Genomic DNA, 27,320 nt, shown 5'->3' with positions numbered 1-27,320 from the left:
CTCACGTTTTGCCACACATCTCAACCGATATATTGTAGGAACCACCAATGACAACCCAAAATGTGTAGAAGGTCACACCGATGATGCTACACAATATGTGGATTCTTTCTACTACTAACAAATCTGTTACCAATCTGTGGAAGCTGAACCAGTGTAAACAATATACGATATATAAGAGGGCTACCCAGTGGTCAATAACTCTTATTTTTGTGTTAAATATATATTTTAGATATGTATATATAATAGTTTTGGCGGACATATTATTATTATATGCAGCTATGTTCACTGAAGACGATTTTTATTTGCGATTATATATATACTTCAGAATTTTATAATTTAAGATGTTAATAAAAATTGTTCTTAAATTATTATATCAACTAGTTTCATTGCATTTGATTGTAAATTTTAAAGAATAGAATAAAAATTCGGTGTTATATTATATATTAGAGTTTCCTAACTAAAAATCATCTAGACCAACTCACTATAGACTCGCTATTTGCAAATATTACCAGACGATTAAAAAAAAAACGTTTAGACTTATCTAGTAGTTCATCAGTAATTTAGGTTAAAATATTGCAATTTGTCTTTCTCTTTGTCTCATCAATTTGGGTAACATTTTAAAATCATAACACTATACATTGGTCATCAAAATTACTGAATGCCTTTCTAGGCAGCTTGTAGTTAAGCAATTAAAAAAACCTGGATTTGGGTTCCATTTTTTTTGATTCCACAAACAAAATAGGTACCTACTCCACATTTACATCAGAGGAAGAAGCACAGTTTCTTATGGAAAAATTCTTCGTTACGGTTTTTCCGACCGCAAAACCGTTCCTCGACTTTTCTTCGACGACTTGTTACCTGTGATCGCGAATTGCGATTGCAGTCGCGGTGTCTCCACACTCTCGGGCCGGAAGTCAGCGCGTGACTGTACACATATACCTTGCAAACGTCAGGGGTTGGCAACCGAAAGCCATTGTCGTAGTAAATCGAGGCTTTGGACGATAAGCATGCCGGATAATATATAAGAAATTATTACTCAATTATGTTTCTTGGGCTACTTTCCGTGGCTTAGTGAAGAGCTATGGACTTCTATTCACAAGTTTTGGGTTCAATACTTGCTTCGAACAGCCTGATGTCAAGCAGTAGTGACATTTTTATTTAGAAATATAGATAGCAATATGTGAATAGTCGCTACACTCAATAGCGAAAGTCATCAGTATTAGAATTTCTAATAATATAAATACAAATCCGAACAAAAATACAAAATCAAATAGAGATAGGACAAACGATGCTTTCTATAAAGTCACCCGACTACGATGTCATCATAATACCTTGTAGGATCAAGTGCTGACTGCTGTTAATATAATATACAGAAAAAATGTCACATTCACAAGATTTTTATTGTTCAGTGGCTAATGCATCACAATATAAAGCAATACGTATATTAAACGACATATTGTGAAAAATAAATATTTAAATTTATATATTACTACAAATATGTAAAAAAATAATTTTAATGATAAATATTGTTTCTTATTTTAAATGCACTCTATGATAAAATTTGTGGTGAATCATCTGGACCTGATAGCAGTAATGAAATTCCTTTGACACATTTTAAAAATATGATTTTTTCAATGAAAATTCTCCATTAGTCCGGCTTTCTCCTTCTCCGATACGTAGCAGCTAAACAGGATACCACCATACGAGGACGTATAGATTGGCATTCGATTTATAATATAAGTACTACCATAATTCCATTATAATGTATTAGAAGCAAATATTAAAAAAAAAGTTTAGGTTCATTGTCTCTGATAAACACCATGAGACCAGCGGCTCACGCTGGAGAAGAAAAAATGATAATAAATTAATACATACAACACGGACAGTAACTAAATGCATCAATAGAGTGACAAAGTTCTATAGTACGCATAGGAATATTGAATGAATTGACAAATGGTGAGAGATTACTAGAAAACGTCATCAAAATATAAATGCAGGATCATCTGAATAGATTATTTAAAACGCCCAAGTGAAGTTCATAAGAACATTTAGCAACATATTCGACATCCATAAATCTAGAAGCTTTCTTTATTGAAAGGCAAAATGTTGATAAATTGCTCAATCCATTTTTTCGTGATCTAATATTTTACGCAACTGTCAGCACAGAAACGACACCGTCTTGAGCAATTGTCGATCGTTTTCCCTTTTTCGCATTTTATAAGCGAGTCCTAATCTCTTGTGAAAAATCAACGCTCGGATTTAGCGCTTTGCATTCAATACGTTTACGTAGCGGGGCCGCCGCAGTCAATTGTTGTGCCGTTTGTTACTCAATCGCGTCCCACGTTCTACAATTCTGACCATGAGTAGGTACACACTCAGTATTTGTAAGGATGGAAAAATGTTCGGGAAAATCGATATTATGAAAGTTGAAAATTACTCACAATTGATAGGTTTTGTAGACAGCGTAATAAAACTAAGCAGTGTTTAACATATCCTGAAACTTGAAGATCATACTAATTCTATAGTCGACCAACTTCTTGAGATACCAGTTTCAAGAAAACCGAAAAAAGCCAAAAGACAATATTTAAGGCATGTAACTTCACTACATCTTTGAAGATCTGAGTCAGTCATATTCATTGGAGTGACAACTATTGACATACTATAAATTTGGACCATAATTTTGTATGTGAGTGAATGAATTGAACCATACATCATTGATGTTTTTTTGTACATTTTAATTACAATCTGTCACACTTAAGATATTCAGTAATTGTTTTGACTTTATTATATGAATTTTTGAATGGATGGCAACCCAGTAGTTGCCAATCCAATTATGACTAATTAACTATACTCAAAGTATATGTTGACATTCTTATTATATATATGCAACTATACCCATGAGAGGCGATTTTCACTTAAGCCTATATTTGAGATCTATAACCTTAAGTGGAAATTTGACATCATAGTTGCATGAAGCCGGGCTTTGGCCGTAGCGGTAATCGAACCAGGAAACCTGGGACTAGTTGGTGTTAGCTCACGTTTAAACCGATATCGCCACCGCTGGGCCCATATAGTTTATAGGATACTGTATTTTTATTGCTGTTAAAAAAAATATTTCTGATAGGTATTTTTAGTCAACGGATTGTTTGATGATGGATGAATGAAGTGCTAAAATAAATGAATCATACATAGTTTTGTGACTTGGTATTACTTAACAACTGGTGTATAGATCAAATTTATAATTATTAAGCCAGTAACAAATTTTTATACAACAATAATAACACATCAGATATAAAAACAAGCATCAAATTAAAAACTATAATTGAACACTAATGTTTTTAAGTTTTGCCCAACTATCATCCATTTCATCAGTGTTTGTGAATGAATAATTATAGCTTCTTGCATGATTTTACAACTAATTATTGAGTGTTATTTTCTGGTATCGCAAAATCCAAAATTTGGCGCATGCAAACTACGCACCTAAAACCGAGTTCGGTTTTTCAAAGGATTTTTGTCTCGCGGGTTTCGTGACAAGCGATCATCTTCATCGCTTCGTCAGAGAGCGATCAGATAGTAAAAGGATAAAATGAAGAGATAAAAAAATGCGGAATACCTACACTCGGCGTTGAAAATGTTTTTTCTCGAACACAAGTCGATCATTATAAACGATGGGAACACACACCTTTGTAGAGTACTCGCTGAGATGTTGAGAGAAGCCGGCTCGCTAATTGCGAAGCTTCTGGTTGCGCGCCGAGCGACCGCCAGCCCATGAATCATATATGCAGTGATCTTTTTTGCATTATTTCGCATGACTGTTTAGCATTAGGTATTTCGAGAAAATAAAATAACAAAATGTATCCTAATTATGCGCATATAAAACAACGACATCGTCAACCGAGACCTGCTGTAGCTATGAAAAGCAGCTTGAAAAAATACGAGATGCTTGTTTTCAAATACTTAATTCTTTTTGCTTGAAAAACATTACATTTTTTGCTAGTAAACGAGTAGCTGTTTATAGCCTTTAAGAAGCGTTCATTGAATATATAACTCGTATCAATGGCCTGAGAACATCATAATAAATTATCATAATGGAACAATTGGTTTTGTTGCAAGAATATATCAAATATACTAAATAGAAGTAAGGTAAAAAGTGAACTAACATCAACTTAAGTAAAAACTAAATTTATTAGTACATAGAACTAAAAAAACTAAAAAAGAAACTGCATTACTTTTACATAAATGCCGACATGCGACATGCCGACACAAACAGCATTTAGACCACAGTACATGAATATTTAACGCGATCAATAAATTCCAACAACAATCTCCTTTTTCATATGACATGTTGTACATGACATATGTGCATTATATAAAATATATATATTGGACACTCTGAATGATATATTATTATTAGTATTATATTTTATGTAGCGAGTTATAATTCTTTTTCGATATTTTTGGGGATGAGCATGCAAAATTGAACTTAAAAATAGATAACAAAGGAACAATATACATTGATTCAAAAACTTTTAGAATTATCACACAACCTTATTTTCTAAAAACTTTGAAAGCTCAAAACATGTAGGGGGTTGGAATAAGAGTAAGTACATTTTAGAAGTGTGAAACATTTAAACACCATCATATTAATGCTTTGTATCATATTTTTATTATAATTGTACTTAATGTAAGGATATTCGAAATGTATAATTTCATATGTAGGTGTACGTGTGTGAACAACACAAATGCAACATTAGATTACGAGTCTGATTACTGGTTGACAAATGCAATGAGATTTTTATCAATTCCATAAAATTTGTTGCAAATAAGGAAAACATAAAAAATATTAAAGTACACGTACATACACACACAATAAATCTTTCCATTAGAGTTATTGTTAGGTTAGCCGGACGTTAGGTAACGCTTGCAAGACTGATATCATCAGCAATGTCATTGGTAGAGAGACACTACGACAAAAAATTACAAGCATAAATTATATATATATATATATATATACATGTTTGTATATTGTATATAATGCATATGTGTCATAGTGCATTAATATATGCGTGCACGATGTAAAAGAAGTGATGCAAGGCATCTGACTAGAATGTCACTACCGCAAATGAAAATTACATTGCCTGCATAAAATCGTTGTAGGTCCAGTTTCCACAACTAAAACAACATGTCAATTTTGAACAAAATTAAAAATAACGTTTTGTGTCACTCACTAAACATGTCCACAATTTTGTGGGGGTTTCTAGAAAACAGATTGTGAAGGTTTCGAATCAGTAATCGGAAATTCTCAGTACAATCTCTAATGAGATGCACTTTTTCTTTCATCTTCTCAATATAAACCAAGCTATACAATAAATAATTGTATGACTAATTTATTACCTCGTACACAGTCTCGTACACAAATAAACCGCAATAGACTATCGTCATTTCTTAAACATTGTTTGTTTAATATAATTTTATATCTTTTGAGTTAATATATAAAAAAGTTAATTAAAATTATGAAGATGCACTCAAATTGATATGTAATAGAAAACGAAAAAGAATTACTAATTACTAATAAGCTTTAGAATTAAAGAGCACATTAGCACATGATTCTGAATAATTTGGGTTATTTTTTTTAAATATATAAATTGCATTAAGGTGTTCTCCAAGTGACTGGTTGTAAGCATTTTTCAAAATATAAGTACATAATTATTTATCTCCTTTACCCATATATTAGATCCTGTTGAATCAATATGTCAAAGCAAAGCCAATGTGTCTTCTGACCGTTTCGTGTTCCAGTCAATTTTTGCCACTGATACGTTGCGTTGGTAACAAATTACTAATATTGCTCTCTAATAACTTGTTTACCGGCCATTAATTTTATTACTATATTTATTCATGCCGTATTATTGATGTTGCCTTTCTCGTAAATTGCCATCAGAGCATACACTGCATTTCTGAATTTATTGCCCGACAGCTTGTTAAGTGGACACGGGAAAATCAATATTATTAAAGATATTGGAACTAATATTTAATTTACTTCGATCAATTGAATTATTCATTTATTATTTATGTAATGTACTGTGGACTAAATTTTATATAATCGAAATGCCCACGTGTTTCCACGCTTCTGGCAAATCGTAAAGTAATACATTTGGATGACTTATTTGAATATGCAACTAGTCGATAAATTAATAGTCAATTTTGTTACGCAAGATAATTTAAAACTATAAGTTGAATTTATTACTTGATAGTTATCGTCTCAATAAATCAATAATGCGATAATGATAATTATTAAAATATAGTGCTATTTTTCACTATTCTCAACTTTCTACAAGATTTTGCTCTATTGCTCTCCAATAATATTTTTCTATAATGTCTATTCTCATCGGTGCTGTTAATTTTGGTAAACAAAAAATAAGAATGAATTTTGACAAATTCAAGCAAATTTGTCTTGAAAAGTTGTGTCGGACTAAAATTGAAAAAAAAAATCATTATCAGTTATCTAATATATGCAGAATGCAAAAATTAATTGATGCATAGCACGTGCACATATTTTACTATTTTGTATAAGAGCACAAAGAAAATGTTTCCTTCAGGAGGGCGTCCATTAATCACGAAAGCCTTAAAGGAGGAGGGAGAGGCAAAAATCAGCAAGATATATTTATTTTTTACCTCAAATTAAAAAAAATCGAGCTATTGAGACTGTACTGTGTGTTACGTAGTTATAGAATTTATTAAAACTTTTCTTCGATAATTCAGGTTGTTGGGTTATAATTCAACCCTTGTAGCTGTGGACTGTATTAAACACTGATTTGTTTGCATATTATGTATTTGTTCTAATTACAATCACTGATTTGTTACTAAGTTATAATAAAAAAGATATATTTATTTTTATTGGTTATTTACATGTTGTTAAGCGGACTTCACTTTTAGAAGTGAACAACTAGTTCCATTAAAACACTCCGCTCCCCTCTCTACCAGGGGTAGCAACCATTTCGTGTGAAGCAGAATGCCCTGAAGTTTTGTCACCTTCATGTCCAATATAATAAATCGAAAAGACGTCCGAACAGAGACATATTGATAGCGAACACTCTACGCATACGTGATCTCTAATTATTTTTTATAATTAAACCGCTTTACCGCTATAGGTCTATAATATTTTAAGGTGTTTGGTTTGACTATAAATTCTATCATCATACGGAGTTTTGTCATAATACCAGAAGAGTAAATCTAAGGTTCTCCTTGTTAGTTTATTTTTTGAATTATTATGCTCTCTTCTAATGTGCATCTCGACAATACTACATTATCCAGCAAAAAAATGTTTATATTAGGTTGTCAAATATCTCCCTTCCGCTTTTTTGCTCTTGGTTTATAATACAAAAAGGCGGAAGGGAGATATTTGACAACCTATTATTTTTAAAGTGTTTTGGATTTACTTGGTAATTATTATTATTCCATATTTCTTTATCTGCACTATCGGATAAATCTCTCGAGTGCATGCGCATTCCACGTTGTCGAGGTTCGCATCTGAGCCTCTGGGTGACCGCGCTCTCTCGGTCAGAGAGAAGAGAATTAAAAACAGTAGAGAAACATTACATAGGATATCGCAATTATGAAAGTCATTCCGTGGCGCTCATTACACCCTCTGTCAGAGCGTGAAACTTCAAAAAGTCGAGCTTGCTTGCATACACACGTACTAGGTGGAAGGAAGAGCCAAGCAGCAACACAAGGCACGTAGAAGATTCGTACTGGCGCACGGACATCGTCGCACTAGATGGACAGCCGATGATTAGATGAACCGGAGGAATGACGAAGGAACTGATTTGATGAAGTGTTAGACAAATTTCGAATAGGGCAAAATTTTGGACAGAAATAACTGGGTGATTTGTTATTCGAACTAGTAGTTGCTGTAACTTTCCGTACCGCAATTTAAAAATTTTAAATGCTTTAAATTTTTTTGAAAAATTTGATTTTTTTTCAATGTAATCGCGCTGTTGTTTTAGAAACGAAATATCAAAGCGCGTAAGCGATGCGGCGTCGCAGTCTAACAACGGAACATTATAAATCTTACTCATAAAAATTTAAACAAATTTTGTACTTATTATTAAAACCTCTATAAAACATCTTATAATTCGTTGTTCATATGTCTAATGATCATTTTTGACCGCAAGATGGCATTTTTTTTTGTTTTTTTATTGGATCTCGAAAACCGCTTCTAAAAACCCTTCTAAAAAATTAATTATTTCGGTATCGTTTCAAATTCATTATCAATACAAGTGAAGTTTTTTTTTGAATTATTGGAATCGGACGCTTCGTTCTCTCAAAACCTGAGTATCTATTTTTTGCACTTTTTGGAATCTTTGAAACGGTTGGATCTGCTTTGGCCAAGAACTAATCTGCACGTCTCCTAATCAATAGAAATCGAATGCTTTTTGAATCATTCAAATCGGTTCACCCGTGTTCTCGAAATCGTCAACAAAAAATTTTATCTACATATACATACATTTTTTCAGAAACCTTTGAAACGTAACGATATATAAAAAATTTCATATTCGATTTTTTCGCGATTACTACAACTTACCCTAGATGTAGTTAGAAAGTATAAATATAATTCAACTTACACAAATGTTAGAGAATTGTAGATATATATGGTATTAACTTCCCTCACTTCCCTTTGGATGAGTTATAGTAATCGCAAAAAAAAATCGAAAATTAATATTTTTATATATCTTTACGTTTCAAAGGTTTTTGAACATTTTGGCATACCTAAGAAAAAATGGATGGATGTATGTGTGTGTATGAGTGTGTGTGTGCGGATAGAAATTTTTTGTCGACGATTTCGAGAACACCGATCAATCAATTCAAATAATTTAAAAAACATTCGATTCATATTGATAAGGAAACGTGCACTTGAAAAGAAGTGCAAGATGAAAAACTGATTAAATTTTTGGGAAGGCAGGTTCAGCGGTTATGGACTCTTAATAAAAATACGTTAAAAAAATGTCATTTGGCGGTCAAAAATGTTTATTGGACATATGTACATCAAATTATAAGATATTTTATAGAGATTTTAATAATGTATACACATTTTGTGTAAATTTTTTTGGGTTCCGTACCAAGATTTTTAATTACGGTACGGGAAGTACCAGCAATTTGCCTTAAGGCACGATGTCATGCACCCCACTTGTTTATATAAAAATATCATAGATTTACCTATAGTATATTACTAGAGTTCGTTCTCATATGATGTTCGTCGGTCACACATGAAGGAGCCGTCGCCCTGTTTCTTCATTTCCGTCGCATCGTCGGTGTCTAAATTTTTGACAGTAGATATGTCACAAATTTTGATACAAGAGCCGTTGATGAAAAATGAATACATTGTTCAGCACGGCCGAATGCTCGTCTTTGCGCAACGGTTGGTTAGAAGTATAATTAAAATCCATCAACGGCTTGACAATGTGATATTTAATGCTCTGAAGTAAACAGGGTCAATAAAAGCAAATAATTATATTTGACTTTGGTTTCTAGAACATTAGGCATAAATAGAATAGAAATAGGAACAATTACTAATAGTTTATTTTGGCAAACCCTAAATATGCTAGTCATTTTTAAGAATTCTGAAACCTTCGCAAATATAAGATTTTTATCTGAGCGCGTGCATATATTAATTCCCTCCTACGACCTTTAAATGAAGTAATCCAATAATATCTCGTGGGCATCATCTATATTCAACAGTGTAATGATAACTATGAATGGCAAGTCGGCTAGCAGTCACCCGTTCCTTGCCGTACACGTTATGACCCATAAAATAATATTACAGGATAATAAAACAAATGAGTATCAGCTACTTGAGTTAGGGCAGTGGTTGGCAACCTTCTTGCTTTATATCCACTCAGAGAAAATGACACATATTTACTTAAGTTTTATTAGCCAACTGTACAAGGATGATACATGTTGATGATTGATTATGGTAATTTTCATCAGGTTTTTGAAATTCTATATCGGCTATTGTTAGTGATGTGGATAGACATATATGAAATATCGAGACTTAGAATATATATAATCGTCAGAACTACATGGTCTATGAGCTGTGTTTGCTATCGTGTATCCTAACTCAGTATTTTTTCTCGAAATAGCAACTTATCGGTCAACTACTTTTCTGTTCTATGAGTAGACTAGATATATTAGACATGCATATCTAATAGTATTAGCATATATGTGATGCAGCAATGTTTATGAAAGGCAATAAATCGAGTTTAAATTTGATTTTATACTGCTTGATATCGAGCAGGTCGGGGTTGAATTGAACCCGGGACTTGTAAGCACAAGCCTGAATCATGACACCACATTAGACTCATTTCTTTATTCAAACTATACTTTTATATTGAATTGTGGACTTAGACAGTGGTTATAATACAGAATCTGAAGATAACTTCTTAAATACAGCCCAAACACTTACTGACCAGCGTGACTTCTGTAATAATAAAATCTCTGCTTAATCTATAAAATTTACGTTCTTAAATAATAAACTTAAGCATCATTTTCATTAAATTGCAACAATTTTATGAAAAATCAATTTGGTCAACTAACTTTACCTATTTGTGAATTGAAACTAATGGGCCGATTCTGCCGCTTAACAGAAAAATGTTATGGCAAGGCTATGCTACGCTTCAATTCCAAACATTATGCTACTGAATCATACTGAATACTTTCAAAATGTCATGTGTTTGCTGTGCATTCAGGCGTTTTACACATAAACTGCAACGTCACCCGTATGTTATGGAACTGGATCAGAAAGACCCTGTTATTTAAGATCGATTACTTGGCATTTTTGCGGCTTCTAGGTTAGGTTTTCTATCTGATAAATCGCAAAAAAACGCCTGCCTGCACAACAACCACATGGCTTTTGTCAAATTTAGTATGGAAAGTTCTTGATATCATAGCAATGTCATAACATTGGTCTGTTATGCGGCAGAATCGGTTCATAAATTTGCGTTACAGATAGTTTTATACCCGTCAGAGATTAACTTTTTTCCCATATTTTAACAGCAATCAGACTCTCGCGTTTTATAAGCTGTTTGGCCGAAACTTTACGTCGGATTTTTAGATATTAACCCAATGGTTGATGCAAATTTGATAATTTTGACAATATATTTAATATCTATATTTCCAAGCAAAAACTGATATTGCTCCTACTTGATATCAATTACCTTAAAGTTTATTTCTCAATTGGAGGTCTAACGACAATTGAATGCAAGTCTATCCTTTATCATTGAAATGGAATTGCATCGTGGTAGTCCGATTGGAATCTCGTCGAGTGAATAAAGCACGCGCACACAAGGCTGCACGCCGCAGACATTAGACCGGCGACTCGCCACTGCGGGCTCTGCAATAAATCATGGTCGTTAAGCGATGCACACTGAAGTCTAGTAGAAGCGTCGTTGTATTATTATGTAACAAATATTACATCTTTAAGTATCTTTTTTCAAACAAGGATTATGGTTAACTCTATATGAAGTAATAATGTAGTATTCAATTAACTTGTATGCAAGAGCTATAAAAAGGAATAGAAATGCAGCCTTACTCTATAAATCATCGATTGAGTATGCCGTACATCTACGTAGATGATATTTATGGAGTTTTGTTTGAATAATTAAAAATATCTGTATTGGGGAAAGATACATATTCTTGTACATAAGATAAATATAAAGTCTTTTTTTCGTGGCACAATAGTAACCGTCTGGATTTAGAACCACATTTTCCAGTGATGGTTTAACTTAGCGTTTTGGACAACGTGTTATCTAGCAGTGGTGATATTCATTTTCACTTGAAAATCGGTCAAAATGTGTTTACTAGTGACAATGGTAACGGCTTGACAATGACGATGAGTTAAATATATCATCACTATTAGAATGATGAGAATGATAAATATCGAAACGAGATGAGACCGAGACCATGGGGATAACTCTAAATCGAAATCGAGAATTGGAGTTTTGAAATGTGGTGCTGGAGAGAAATGGAGAAGCTAAAGTGGATAGATAAGATACCAAATGAAGAAGATCTAGTACTCAAAGAAAGATATCTACTGAGCACTCAAAGAAAGAAAACTGGATCGGACCCATTCTGCAACAAGGGCGCCTTCTACATGACGTCGTCGAAGGTAAAATAGAAGGACTAAAAGGATTGGATAGAAGAAGAATGTATATGGTTGATGACTTACGCGTAAAAAAATACAGGGAACTGAAAAACGAAGCACACAATCAGAAAACCTGGAAACACAAGTTTGGAAATAAAAATTCATAAGAGTGAACAGAGAGTGATTTGCGCTAAAGGGAATAATAATAAGATGAGGGAAAGGGAATCATTGCTTTGTGATGCTCTTATGCCATGGACCTGCCTTTGGGCAGACTACTATTTATTTATTTATTATCACTATTAGAAAAGGACAATCATTGGGTTGCTTATATATAAGTCCATCAATAGTTAGGAATAATCAATGACTACCTTTTGAAAAGCCAGGCATTTACAAAAATGACAAATTTAACAGATTATAAAGCTGTTATTCTGATTGCTCTTCAAATATATACATATACAAAAAAGTAATCTAACAATAAGATAAATATAAACTATAACTGGAATCATCATCATAAAAAATAAAAAAGTGTGAACAAGATGATGGATAGATAATATAAAAATTTGAAAAGAATTTAAAGGAGTTAAGTCATGCTTGTATTTGTCGAACATAAAATTATTGTACGTTTTATATGAAGATAGCCAGTGGTATATTTTGTTTATTGATTCGCAAATAATAACTATTTTTTAGTATATTAATAAGTTGTGGCAGCACAAGTTGGCCATAGTATATAATTTTAATGACATATCGATTGTATGAATGATTCTGATTTTTAGTTACAGTTTTATACTAAGCAGGAGAAAATTATATATACTCGTCCAAAAATAATTCATCCTAGAATAGTTGTACTTATAAATGATTTGACTTCACTTTTAAGAATGCCGTCGGTCGGTACGTAAAAACAAACCATTTACACAGTATTAATCCCATGTTCTTAAATTAATTGTTACTTAAATTACTAACAGTTTTGTTGAATAAAATAGTATTTTAAGAAATGACAGTATATACTTTTGACATTGGATTTGCAATAAAAATAAATTATAGTAATGTGTTAAATGCTAAATTTAACTTAATTAAATATTAAAAATTGTAGAGGAATTATGTAGTGACTTGGATCCAATGTACAGAAATATTTGTGAGCAGATGAGCGTTGTAGTCACAGTCTTCCAAATCAATTTTCATGTTACGATCGGTATGAAATTTATATAAAATATTGTTCTCTTATTTTTCAGAAAAATGTGATGATGGTGGATTAAGGGTCAACGGTAAAGGAAAGAAAATGCGCAAACCCCGGACGATATACTCATCCCTTCAACTGCAACAGTTGAATCGGCGGTTTCAACGGACGCAGTACCTCGCGTTGCCTGAACGAGCAGAACTTGCAGCCAGCCTGGGACTTACTCAGACACAGGTTAGAATAATTAAATAATTTTAAATAATCAAGCATTTGTCCTAATAATAAAAAATTTCAAGGGAAGTGTTATATGCAAAGCCTGATACCTCATCAAGTTGAAGTATCAAAATCAAACTTACAAGCTTGTTTTTATTGACTACAAGTGGTCGTATAAAAAAAATACATTTAGTAGACAAAACAAATACATCCCTAGGCAATTTTGTTTTCAGTAACGTACGTTTATAATGTTATCACGTTGAATTAGGGACCGATTCTGCCGCATAACAGAAAAATGTTATGGCAAGGCCATATTACACTCTAACATTATGCTACTGAATCATACTGAATACCGTCAAAATGTCATGTATTTGCTCTAAACTCAGGCGTTTTACACATAAACTGCAACGTCACTCGTATGTTATGAAGCTGTGTCAGAAACATACTGTTATCTAAGATCGTTTTTTTGACATTTGTTCGGTTTCTAGGTTAGGTTTTCTTTATGACAACCTGAGAAATACGCCTGGCTGCGCACCAACCACATGGTTTTGTCCATATTTAGTATGGAAAGTTCTTCATAACATGGCCTTTCCATAACATTTTTCTGATATGCGGCAGAATCGGTCCTTTAATTTACTTTCCATCAAAGTAGCAATGAAATGAGTTCTAAAAATTAGTATCCCTATAAAATAAATTGTGATAATAATGATGAATTAACCGTTGAGTTACTATCTAAAAAAATCCGACTTAAGGAAAAGCTCGAACTGATTGCTGAGCATGAAAACAAAATAGTACAAAATTACTGAGGAACAAGATTTGTTATGAAATTCATGTATTACCACAAAATTACCTCGAAATTGGCAACTTTTTTATAACTAATTAGCATCAAAATTAATTAATAAAGTAGTATCATTACCCTGGGATTCAGTCAGACGAGTTATAATAATAAAAAATAGTATAAAAGTGTTATATGTTATTTATAATATATCACCAGAATGAAATACTAAAAACACACGTACAGTATTTGTTCTAGGTGTAATAAAATTAGCTTGCAGATAGTAACTTAATATCTACTTAGACTTTAGCTCCCCCGTGAATTAGTGGTTAGAGCTATGGCATTTCAATCAAAAGTGTCAGGGTCGATACCCGTCTCGGGCAGCCTGATGCCAAGCAGTAGTGACATCGGATTTCACTTCAAAATATAGATTGCAATATGTTTCCAAGCAAAAACAGCCTCTCAGGGCATTGCTGTAATAACACAATCAGAAAAGTGTTGGTCTTTAAAAAGATAAACTACATCTTGGATAGTAAGGACCAATCTATGAATTTGTACAAATAAAGTCGTTCACAACATTAAGCAGTGCTAAATAAAGCTAAAAAAATGTAATAGATCGGATTGTAAAATAACAAAACATACTTGGAGTCAAAATTGATCAATAAAGTAATATCAGTAATAACTAAAAACCGCCCCCAAAGGGGCTATGGTGATTTCGAATATTTATATAAGTCTTTGAAAATTGATTGGTCGTTCATTTTATTATTTTCATCAAAGAAGTAGATCATAGTTCACATATGCACGGCTATCGTTTAATGAATAGTCAACATCTAAAGCCTCTTACGATAGAGACCTAAAAAGTTGCCGTTCACTAAATAATACCTTGCTTGAATATCATTATACACTAAAATCTAGCAATACAGTTATTAACAAATATAATTACATATGCCTTAGCTTTCTTACGGTCGGACGATAAATAAAAGATCCACGTTTTGTCGTGGTTCTCATGAAAATTCCCGAAAGGGGTCTTCGCGACGTACATATCTAATGTATCAAAGTCACTTTAGAATTCAATCCAATATTAATTCGATTCGACAATATAATTTTACTACATACAATCGGTGCATGTGGCAGACAGACGATGACAACGACAGCTGATAGTGAATTTATAAACATAATCGCCAAGTATTGTACCTGAATTTAAATTGAATATTATAATAGATATTTATTTAGGGAAATTATACACTAAGTAAAGTCAATTTATTTTTTATATTTTTAATTTGGACCGCTAATGTTATTTAGTTGGCGTAGCTTCAACATTTTTATTACGGCGTGGAATATCTAGAATTTAGACAATGATTCACGTTTCTAAAATTTAATATATTAATTAATTAATTAATTTATTTACAACCATTTACCAAGTATATAGAAGTCAATAGTTTCAAATAATCTTAAACAATTTTTTTACAAGTGCTTTTGACAAAAAACAAGTGTGATATGGATTTACGAGTATAGATCAATATTGTAAGTAAATTTTTTGCTTTTTAATTTCTTAAATTTTTTTCTTTTTTGATAAGGTACATAATCTATTCCTTTATAGGTATTTTTATATTCTGCAATCATCATTAATATTGTAATTTCATAAAAAGTTGTTTCTGACAGAAAACCTGACGAAGAAACGCTATACATTTTTTTAAGTATATTTTTTTATTTAAATTTTAAATATTTCATTTAATAACATAATAAAATATGCCCATCTCAAATTGATAGATCAATTCGGTTAGAAATGTGATTATTATTTTAAATAATATGTATAGTAACAATTGTTGTATTTAATGTTTATGAGGAAAATGATATTTTAATAAAAATAAGAGGATTGAGTCTTGTTTTATGTATAAGTATGTTAAAATAATTGAAAAATTTGCTATTATAAAATATTCAAAATTAATTATATACATAAATAACAGTCATTGTTATTTTGTTAAAGCGCGTATATATTACTAAAAGTATTTTCATATCCACAAATCAACAGATCGATTTTTAATCAACTTTATGAAAAAGTTTGAATTAAACATTTTAAATATAAGAAAAATCTGCTAAATAATTTTGAACTAATCAATTTTGAAAACAATCAAATCTTTGAGTCCATCAATATATAAATAATAAATTTAAAAGAAACTTTAATTGATCAATATATGTAAGCATTTGATTCATTAATATTTGTAAATACATTACAAAATCATCCTCAATTTTGTACTAACTTAGCAAGGTGACAATAATATATGAAAATGAGACCTTAAAAGGAGTTAATTAATCACATTAATTTAAACTCCTTTTAAGGTAAATAGGCAAAAAATGATTTTTTATAAAATGTGTATTTAGAAGTGCAAAATAAGTTATAAATCTTAGTGAAAAAATATCTATATTGATTAATGAATCTGATCCATTGTCAATACTGACACTTGAGACATTTGTACCATCAATTATAATTAAAAAAATATTGTTGACAGCTATTATTAAATACTGTCAATAGTGAAAAATTAGCATTTTTGCAGTGTTATTTGCAGATAATTAGAAGAATATAAATTACACAGTAAATATTATTTTTTGTTTTAGCATAAAACAGCCGTGATTTGTTTCAACCGTTCTATTATTTAGGGATATCCCATAATAAACGTTCGTGCTCGGTGGAAAGCTAAAGCTAGAATATTATATTGCCACACGATCCATCATTATTGTATTTACTAATTGGTGTCGGGTCAAATGGGTAATTAGTGCAAGCAGAACGCGGACGGCGAGGGCGCCGAGGGTTGCTTCAACCCTAAACCGATTCGGGGCTACTGTAACATAAGCGCGTGCGGGAAAAGTTCCAAGTTGCGGATAGGAGCACATCCATAACAACATTCATATGAGGACGGTTCTGTTAGAGAAAATATGCTTTGAATATTTTTTTTATTTTACCATATAATTTACAACTTCTTTAATCGGCATATAGTAAATTTAAAGATAATATACAATTAGATTAAAATGACAAATTGACAATAGTAGAAGTAACCAGTGTTAGTTCTACTTCAAATACAAAATACATTTGTTTGGGGCTTTGAATATTAAGGACTAAAATGTATACAACTAGTGGTACATTACATCATGCCTTAAGACAAATTGCTGAAACTTTCCGTACTGAAAATTAAAATTTTTAAAAAAGCTTTAGAATGTTTTGAAAACTTTGAAAAATGATTTTTTTGAAAAATTTTGATTATTTTCATATCTGATTTTTTTATTCTCTTTATTGAATTACAATCTGTCTTTACAAAAGGGAAGACATTCAGTAATTTTGATGATATATGAAATATTAAACATTAGATCTAAAAGGTTACCCAGTAGTAAGCCTTTTCAATTTTGATATATTAAATTTAAATTTTGTGATTATATAGAGATCTGAAATTTTTAACTTTTTTTAAAAGCAATCGCGCTGCGTAGCTGTTTTAGAAACGAAATATTGAAAGCATAGTCTAACGAATAAACATTGATACGAAACCCATAGAAACATAAATATGAAAATGTATTTATTATTAAAATCTCTATAAAATATCTGATAATTTGATGTGCATATATCTAATGATCATTTTTGACCGCCAAATGGCATTTTTTTTACTTTTTTTACTAGATCTCTGAAACTACTAGGCTCACTTTCTCAAAAATTTAATCAATTCTTCATTCTGTCAATACAAGTAAAATGTTTTTTGAACTATTGAAATCGGACGCTTCGTTCTCTCAAACTCAATGACCATTTTTGACACTTTTTGCCCCGTATCTTTGGACCTGCCTTGGTCAAAAACTAATCAGCATTTCTCTTAACAATAGGAATCGAATGTTTTTTAATTCATACAAATCGGTTGATCCGTGTTCTCGAAATCGTCGTCGGAAAATTGTATCCGCACATACAAACACACACACGTACATCCATTGTATCTAATGTATGTCAATATGCTTAGAAGGTATTTTGTAAAAAAAAATTATTTTCGTTATTTTTGCGATTATAGTTTCTGAAATTCTTATATTATTATTTTCATATTCTTCATAGGAACATTTAGTTAAAAATATAAAAAATGATAGTAAAAAATCATAATGAAAAAACTGTCTAATTAATATTACATCAAGTATATAAAAATATAAAATTTATTATCAATTATAATTTTTTACGAAAGTTTTATACCTCTCTCTTTCAATATTTTGAAAATAGTTAAATATAACAGTTTTGAATAAACTATTTTAAAATTTATTTAAGATTGATTTATAATTAGAATTTATTCTTGAAATTCGATATGCATTTTATCAGCAAATTATAGTTCGATATCGAAATTTTGCGAAAATTTTACGATGATGTAGAATTTACCATCATCACCATGTTTATTTTGTAACATGTACTGGTAAATTAAAAAGTTTTACTCCCAGGCCGTAAAAATGTTGAAAAAAGTTCTAAGATTAGTTTATTGACAGCAAATTTCTTGTTTTATAGTAGAAATTCGACAAAAATCAAAATTCGTTGTGGTAAAATTATTCTAGTCAAAAAATAGTAAAGAACTATTTCAAAATTTATTTCTCAATGAATGGAAATATTTTTGAAAAGTGTGTGGCATCCGAGTCGAAAGGGTTAATTTTGCGGAATACGTTAGTTGATTTAAAAATAATATAAAATTTTCAATATAGTGTTGTTTTTAATAATTTTAAATTGAACTTAATAGGCATAACATTTTTAACTTTTTAAACGATGCTGTAACTCTTATTTTATAACCTTTATGAATAGAGTTCTGATTTAACAAGCGAATAGAGTATCAAATTAAAATACTCTACTTACTCAATAGTCGTAATATGACTCTTTGAGGGTATAGGGTTGTAATGGTACTCCTTATGGACATACACGAAAGTATCGATTATTATCAGATATATATTTGAACTATTTTCAAGATCATATTATGTTTTGACTACACCCATGTTAGTTTAAATTAATTTTTTTTGTGAGCTAAAGTTAATAATCCAAGATATGATATTACCATCAGAATATATTATAAAGAGCGAGATATAGATCAGGTCGGCTACAAATTTGCTACACATTTTCACTTCTATGTATTATTAATACATTACAGGTTTTGCCGTAACACGATCGAGCCTGATTGATATATATGTACGTGAAAAAAGATTGCATATTAATAAGTACGCGATATGTAACATTTTTAATGGGATTTTTAATGGAACGGAATGAATGGAACTCTTGCTTCAATGTTCGTTAATAAGTATATCGCGACCTTTACTTGCTCAGAAGCAGTACAGAAAGATCAGCAAAAAAAAATCTACATGAATAAGCTAAGTGGTACATTGTTACAGTAATGCATTCATATGGAAATAATAATATTGAAGTTAAATTAAATATTATTAATATATTATTTACTATAAAGTTATCCTTGATTTTTATCAGTTTCAGTAAAATCATTCAAAATATTTATACAAATTCTTGAAGAAACGTGATAATTCAATAATGAGTGACAAGAAAATAAAAAGGTTAAATTTTTTTTTTTGCATTAAGGTCGGCGGGTAAAAAAGTACACAATCATTATTTCAAAAACAAGCAAAGTGTATAATTTTTCAATAATACTATTTAAAAGTACAAGACAAAAAATGTGTGATTATCCATCACCTTAATTCTTACAAAGCTGCTATTAGGAAATAAACGATAATGCATAAATATTCATACCAAAGGCATTTTTTGTTGGTATTTTTTTTTGGTTTTGTGCTCTTGTATTTAGTTGATAATACTTAAATATAATTTTTAGTTAATCGTTATTAAATTGTTTTATGAGATGTATTGTTATTTTTAAGTTAGATCCAACAGTTTTTTTTGGATAACCTCTATAAAACAATATATGTGTGTTATAGGACCAGCTAAACCTTTACATTGGCTGAGGTGAAAAATATAAGAAATAAAAAATAAAATTGTAGATTCAGTTAAAAAACAAGAAATAAACTAAAAGGAATAAATTAAATTAATAGTTATTCCAACTGTGCTGATCAGTATTTCTGACGAAATACCAGCTCAAGGTTATATACAGTGTTATCTTTTTCAAAAATATATGCATTACATTTATATTTTACATTGGATAAATATTGTAGGTATTATTTCGTAAAATATTTTCAAAATTAAAAGTAAGACATTGGATCTATTTGCACCCTGGTTGTGCTACGTCACCTTGCTTGCTTATGGGAATAAAAAGGGACCGAAAAATTCAGAAAAATAATAAAATACATATTTCTTTAATTGAGAATTAACAGGAAATTTTACTGAACATAGTACGATAGTTGACTTTAACACAGAATGATCCGTATATAAGGACAAAAACATGGTCGTATTTTCCTAGTCCTTATCAAACGAGTTCGACTTACAGTTTTTGTGTATTTTTATCATACATTATGTTTCTGACGTAATAACTTATTGACGTAAAATAATTATATCTTATTTGCGCGATCATCCTAGAAAAGGCATTATGACATATCTAATCGGATTTTACGTTTGTTTATGGATCGTCGTACTACGCGTTCTGCATCGTCGTATTACTGCATTTTAATCATTAATAATATCACATCAATAATTCATTTTGGAAAAAATGAATATTGAAAAACCCGGGAGTGGCATATTTTTGCATACAAATTAACTGGGCGATAGCGAGCGCTATCTTAACTTATTTGTTGCGTATCAGAAAATGAATAAATGAATTTGGTTAATGAACATTTGGTAACTGAATTGTTATTGAGGCATTTCGAAATTTTAGCCATAATCGTTAGCAATTACTGATTAAATTAAAAATTTATCTGTTATATAAATATTAACTGTATACAACTATAATTAATAATGGCTTAAGTATTCTTAGTGGGTAATGCATCCTAAAAATACCAAGTTGTGTGCAATCCTCTATATGTCACTTGGTTATATATATAAGACACAATTTTCTATTTTGCAAATTTTACGAAATCGTTTATCTTTTTTATAAATCCAATTGATATTATTAATGCAAAGAGTTTAGTAATGCTACTCAAATCTTGTAATGCAAATTCAATTCATTATTTATTGTTATTAAGTTGAATGACAAATTTTTTGTATTTGGTTTGCTAACCAATTCCCATATTTTGAATTATTTTAATACAGATTAATTGTATCTGAATTTGGTTATTAATTTTTGACGTTATAGTTAATTTATACATATTTGTAATACCGAGTTTTTATATAATCACATAGACTCTTCGATGCACTCAATTTGTTTGGTGAGCTAAACATAGTTTTTTTTTATCACAATAGCAGTATACCAATTACTTATTTGGTTACGATACGATAATACCTACAAAGACAAAAAAATGAACTAGAACAGTTTTACAAGAATCCTATCAAAACTACATATTCCACGAGCTATACTTGCTGTTGTACATCCTAACCTTCAAAAAGCAAATACTTTTGAGAGGGCAACCCAGCCTTTAACCACTCTTCTTAGTTACGTATATCTGAAGTTATCTGAAGGTTATTTTCACTTGAGATTATGTTCAAGATCTATGACCTTATGTTAAAATTCGATATTATACTGCATGATATCGAACTGGCTGACCTTAGGATCCAACCTGGGATTAGTTTGTGCTAGCCCGCGTTCTTAACCATTACTCCACGATTGTTTCACTGTAAAAATATTGTCGCATGAAAATGATTTCAATGTATCACATCGAATTGAATATGCAAATGCTGATATTACATAAAAACACGAATATCTCCATCAATTCACATTCGATCTGATTTTTTGTTACATTTATTTATTTTATTGAAACGTATATAATTTTTTGTATCGTCATCTTTGCATTCAGAATAATTAGTAAATCGTATGACTTATATAAACATATGATTATTTTTTGTTCTATCGCTGTAAAAATACCGCGCAATCATTGTGACTCATGACACGCATACGCTTATGATTTATTCTACATGAAAAATATAAATATGCATTGCAACTTTATTCGCATTGTCTCTTAACTGTTAGATTATGTGTTTGATATGAACTTTATATGCAGTTTTAGATAGAACAATTGCCCTGTTCCCATACTAGTTCTGACTTATCTTTCTGAAAATTTAACACTTGCTTTCCTAGATACCTTTGGCAAGTTTTATATGACATATCCAATGTATCAGGCAATTATTGTTTCAGGGATGATATAAGTATATACTATTATTAATTCTTGGAACATCAAGAAATAAATTATATTAGTATGATTTATATGCAGACAAATTAATAAGGATTGTTGTTACCAAGGATGATAGAGCAATAATTATATATGATCATTTGTGAGATTCGTATAAAAAATTAACCAACAATTTACAAACGTATTTCCAAAAAAATTGTATTACATATTAATTATTGCAGCTATTATTTCTTCAAAATTTAAAAAAAATCATTGGATCTGTTTGCACTCTCTCTTTATATCCTGTCCATCGGACAAAAAGGGACAAACGACAAATTTCAGAAAAATAATAAAACACGTTTTTCTATAATTAGAAGTTAACTGGGAATTTTACTCAACATAGTTTGATAGTTGTTTGTTCATTGATACATGTTTTCGGTCGTCATGTAGTTCATTTAGTTCAGATAGTATAATTACTGAAAGTCAAGTTGGACCTTTGTGCCCCTACCCTGCTCTATTTAAATTCCCAAAAAATATCATGCCTTATCTAAAAAATCTTGAGATGATTACAAAAGTGCCTGGTCAAAGTTTGAACGACAATGAGAAAAAAGCTGAAAATATGACCAAGGAAGTGCCTAAAAACTTGCGTTCGGAGCTTAATTTGAAAATTTTTGCCTTTTATACTTCAGTCATATAAACCCAGTTTGATAGTGTCTCAGCTCAACAAAATTCATAATTTATTGCCATGTATAATTATTACACAAAGGGGGTGGGGGTGTAAAGGGAGGGAATCATTGATTCCTGGTGCTCTCATACCATAGACCTGTTTTCTGTTAGACTACCATTTATTATTATTATTAACTTTCCCAAGGGCAAGTAAGTTATAGTAATCGCAAAAAAATCGACAATGAAAATTTTTATATATCTTCACGTTTCAAAGGTTTCTGAATATTTTGGCATACCTTAGAAAAAATGGATGTATGTTGTATTTCGGGAACACGGTTCAACCGATTTCAATTATTCAAAAAACATTCGATTCCTATTGATAAGGAGACGTGCTGATTAGTTTTTGGTAAAGGCGGGTCTAGCCGTTTCGAAGATACTTTCAATCTTAATTTTTGGTACGGGAAGTTCCAGCAATTTGCCTTAAGGCACGATGCCATGCGCTCCACTAGTTATTATTATCGCATTACATTTTCCATCATTTTCCTTTATCATTTTCGAACGTCGTATTTCGTACTTGCGTGCATAGTGTCCCACTAACCCGGCCGGCGGCGTCGAACGGCCGTTGTAGATAACGAAGAAAAAAATAGTTGGCCGAACGGCGAGCTTGCTGAAAATCTCGTTTGTTGCATAAATCAAAATTGGAAGTGCACCTCGTGTTTTCAGGTCAGGTTATTATCGGCTCACATCATACACATCATAAACCGGTCACCGTATCATACACATTTGCGGTGCACATATCACACTTTATCGGTGATGGGGCATTGGGAATTGTAGGAACGGTGGAGTATACATACATGTACATGGTCGTACAAATATTTGTAATTTGCCTATTTTCAAATGTTGCCAAACAACCCAAGAACAGTTGGTTTGTCAAAGGTTGAAGATTTGATTCCGCCTTGTCCCTTTAGTATTAGCATGATACAACATTATTATGGGTGTAGTTTTTACAACTTACTAAAACTAATTTACAAAATGAGTTTTGCAAACTACATATTTTTTCCTAAAATTTATCAATTCTCAATTTTTGAAACACTTTTCTCCCGAGAACCGTAATCAATATTTATTAAATACCGAATATATTGTTAAATAATTCACTAATTATTCATATAAGCAGAGTAGAGCGGAGCACAAAGGTCCAATTTAAGAATGAACTACATCACAATACATAACACGTATCAAACATTCAACTATCGTACTATGTTCAGTAAAATTTCCTGTTAATTCTCAATTAAAGAAATACGTATTTTAATATTTTTCTAAATTTTTCGGCCCGTTTTTATTCCCATAAGAAAGGTGACGTAGCACAACCAGGGTGCAAATAGATCCAATGTCTTACTTTTAATTTAGAAAATATTTTACGAAATAATAGCTACAATATTTATCCAATGAAGAATATAAATATCATGCATATATATTTTTGAAAAAGATATCACTGTATATAACCTTGATCTAGTATTTTGTCAGAAATATTGATTAGCGCAGTTGGAATAACTATCAATTTAATTTATTTCTTATGGTTTATTTCTTGTTTTTACGGATATATACACATCATTCTGTGTTGAAGTCAAACTTTGTTAACAAGTCAAAACAGCCTGTCTTAGGACAGCTGTATTAAGTTAAGAAATATATCATAAATATTGTAAAAATTTAAATTAATAATATATTTAAAGCATATAGCATAACCATTGACTTACGAGACGTACCATCGCAACAGCCCATAGGACTCTTAAGTTCATAAACAAAAGAATTTTAGTTATATTATAATATATTTAATTCAGTCTTTTGAAATATTGGATATAAAATATTTCTTCCCCATCATATTTGTGATCATAACAAATAGGCAGAACCTATTCACAAAATGTGATTTATAGAGTTTCTATTATCAATTCTGAAATTCAGGTAACTCTTACTGATACAAAGTAATAGGAATAATGTTTTTTCTCAAACGTATTGAGAAAAAGAGAAGAAATTACAGCAAGAAAATATAATTTATTAGCGACTGCTGTGCAGTGTTAAGCCAAAGTGATTGCAGATTAAGGATACTTTCTCGTTTTTTTGCTATTAAGGATACTTTCTCGTTTTTTTGCTATTAGATCAACCGTTTGCTCAGAACACCACTTTTTAGTGCTTCAACATTAATAAAAAAGCAAAAGGTTCTAAAAATTAAATTGTAAGCGTTTGAAATCTTAATTTCGGTAGCGATGCTGCCGTAGGTATTGCACGTGGTCTATTTTTTGTAACTTTAATTTTTATAACTGAATTCCTTTTGATAGACCTACAATATTTTGAGGTGTTCGGTCTAACTATAAACTCTATCACCATGCAAAATTTTATCAAAATCCCAGAAGAAAAAACCTGAGAATCTCCTTGTTAGTAATAACAAGTCACATAATATGGGTTCTAAATTGTCTCTCAAAGTTATACATGGAGTAGCCCACTGGGGTGACTATTACTGGAATTCTAATATCCATCACAATAGCTTATAGATATATCTATTTCTGATTGCTATTCAATAAATAAAAAAAATTTATACAAAATTAACTTTATTGTTCTGGATTGAACCAATTGGAACCAAGAACATCCATGGTAAATTATTTTTATTGACAATTAACCCGAAAGGGGAAAAACTGGTAGTCTCAGTTCACTTGTCATAATATAGAACAGATGTAACTCTTTCAATGTTTCTATTATAATCATTTTTAGAATCATTTTAGTTAATCATTCAATTTTCTTCCGTCGATGTGTATTTCATTTATCCCGCCACAAATGCAACTAATCCGAGAAACACAGAACGTGTCGAGACTAAGAATCGTTATAGTGAATTCGTTCGAGATTCGTTTTTATCATCGGTTTTTTCGTACTCTATCCCCTTATAGTTAGCGGTTAGCGAACAAAACGATGCGGTTTAGATCAGCACAATTTGTTATTCCTTGTTATATGGGCGCAGAAAATGAATTTATAACGTTTTCGCCTGTAGCAGAATAGAAACGATCTTTTTTCATTGTGTTCTTTACGATGGAAATCTGTTGAAAATCGCATCTCCGCTCCGGTTAATTGATACTTCTGTTGGCCGACTCGACTGAATTACACGAGCCGTGACTAGGCGGTCGGATGAGATAGGAAACATCGGAAAACGCGATACGATAACAAGATACGACTATAAACCGTCATTAAGTAATAACATTTCAGTTTTTGATATAGGGATTCTGGCTCAGTTTTGCATGCAAACGAGCACAGCGAATCTAACGGCTCAAATGCAGATCCAGTACAGTTGTTGTAATGGACCAATGCTTCAATGTTTATTTTTGAAAACTTGAACTTATGAATTCTAATATGAGTGCGATGTGGAGCTACTTCAGTAACAAAATTTTTGGGCCTAAATACAATATTGGTAATAATCGCAAAAGTACAAATATTTTTTTATGCAGAAAGTTCAACGTTAACTAAACTATATCTAATTCAGATAGGTTTGCCGCGTCTATTAGTAGTTGGTGGGATTTTAACCAGAGATCCCAGATTTGATACCTTCTAGAACAGCTTGATGTCAAGGATATAAGTTTTTACTTGAAAATACAGATAGCAGCAACATGTACCTGAGTGAAAATAGCCTTTACCCAATATTGCAATGAATTCTTTTATCACTATAACAGGAATTGCAATCTTAAAACTGATCACATAGAAATAGGACAACTGTTTAGGTTGCCATCTACAAAAACAGATGTTGAGTCATGTCATTAAAACAGATCAAAGAGCTTTATAATCCTTAAGTTCTGATGCTGTGCATATCATGTAAAAATGTTCACAGTTTCAAAAGTCAACTATATAATTCTTTTCTAATAAAAATTTGACATTAACTAAATAGAAGTATATTTAATTCAATTCAGATTATAACACAAATATTAATTTTCATAATTGGCTAGGATCACGTGGTTTAGTTGGTGGATTGTACAAAATGAACAAAAGCTTTGATAAACTATATGTGTGGAATTTTATTTCTCTCCATATCGAGGAAGCTAGGTGTGATTACCCAGAAGGAGTTGGTCAAATCTTGACTAAAATAAAAATTAATAGAATAAAGTCAAAGT

The 27,320-nt window shown here is 31.0% G+C and overlaps 1 protein-coding gene across 1 annotated transcript in view; it reads left to right on the top strand.

Moving 5' to 3' along the window:
• Positions 1–12,016: 12,016 nt before the first annotated feature.
• Positions 12,017–27,320, top strand: part of LOC113376251 (homeotic protein distal-less-like) — a 29,966-nt gene continuing 14,662 nt past the window's right edge. The window contains exons 1-3 of the mRNA XM_026616158.1: positions 12,017–12,160; positions 12,910–13,024; positions 13,366–13,544. Coding sequence (XP_026471943.1) covers positions 12,017–12,160; positions 12,910–13,024; positions 13,366–13,544 — 438 coding nt within the window. The remainder of the gene's footprint in view (positions 12,161–12,909; positions 13,025–13,365; positions 13,545–27,320) is intronic.

Source organism: Ctenocephalides felis, unplaced genomic scaffold (genome assembly GCF_003426905.1).
Source record: "Ctenocephalides felis isolate EL2017-DRISC unplaced genomic scaffold, ASM342690v1 CF-g0.4_SCAFFOLD_01886, whole genome shotgun sequence".
NCBI lineage: Eukaryota > Metazoa > Arthropoda > Insecta > Siphonaptera > Pulicidae > Ctenocephalides > Ctenocephalides felis.
This window is presented reverse-complemented; position numbering and strand designations above follow the sequence as displayed.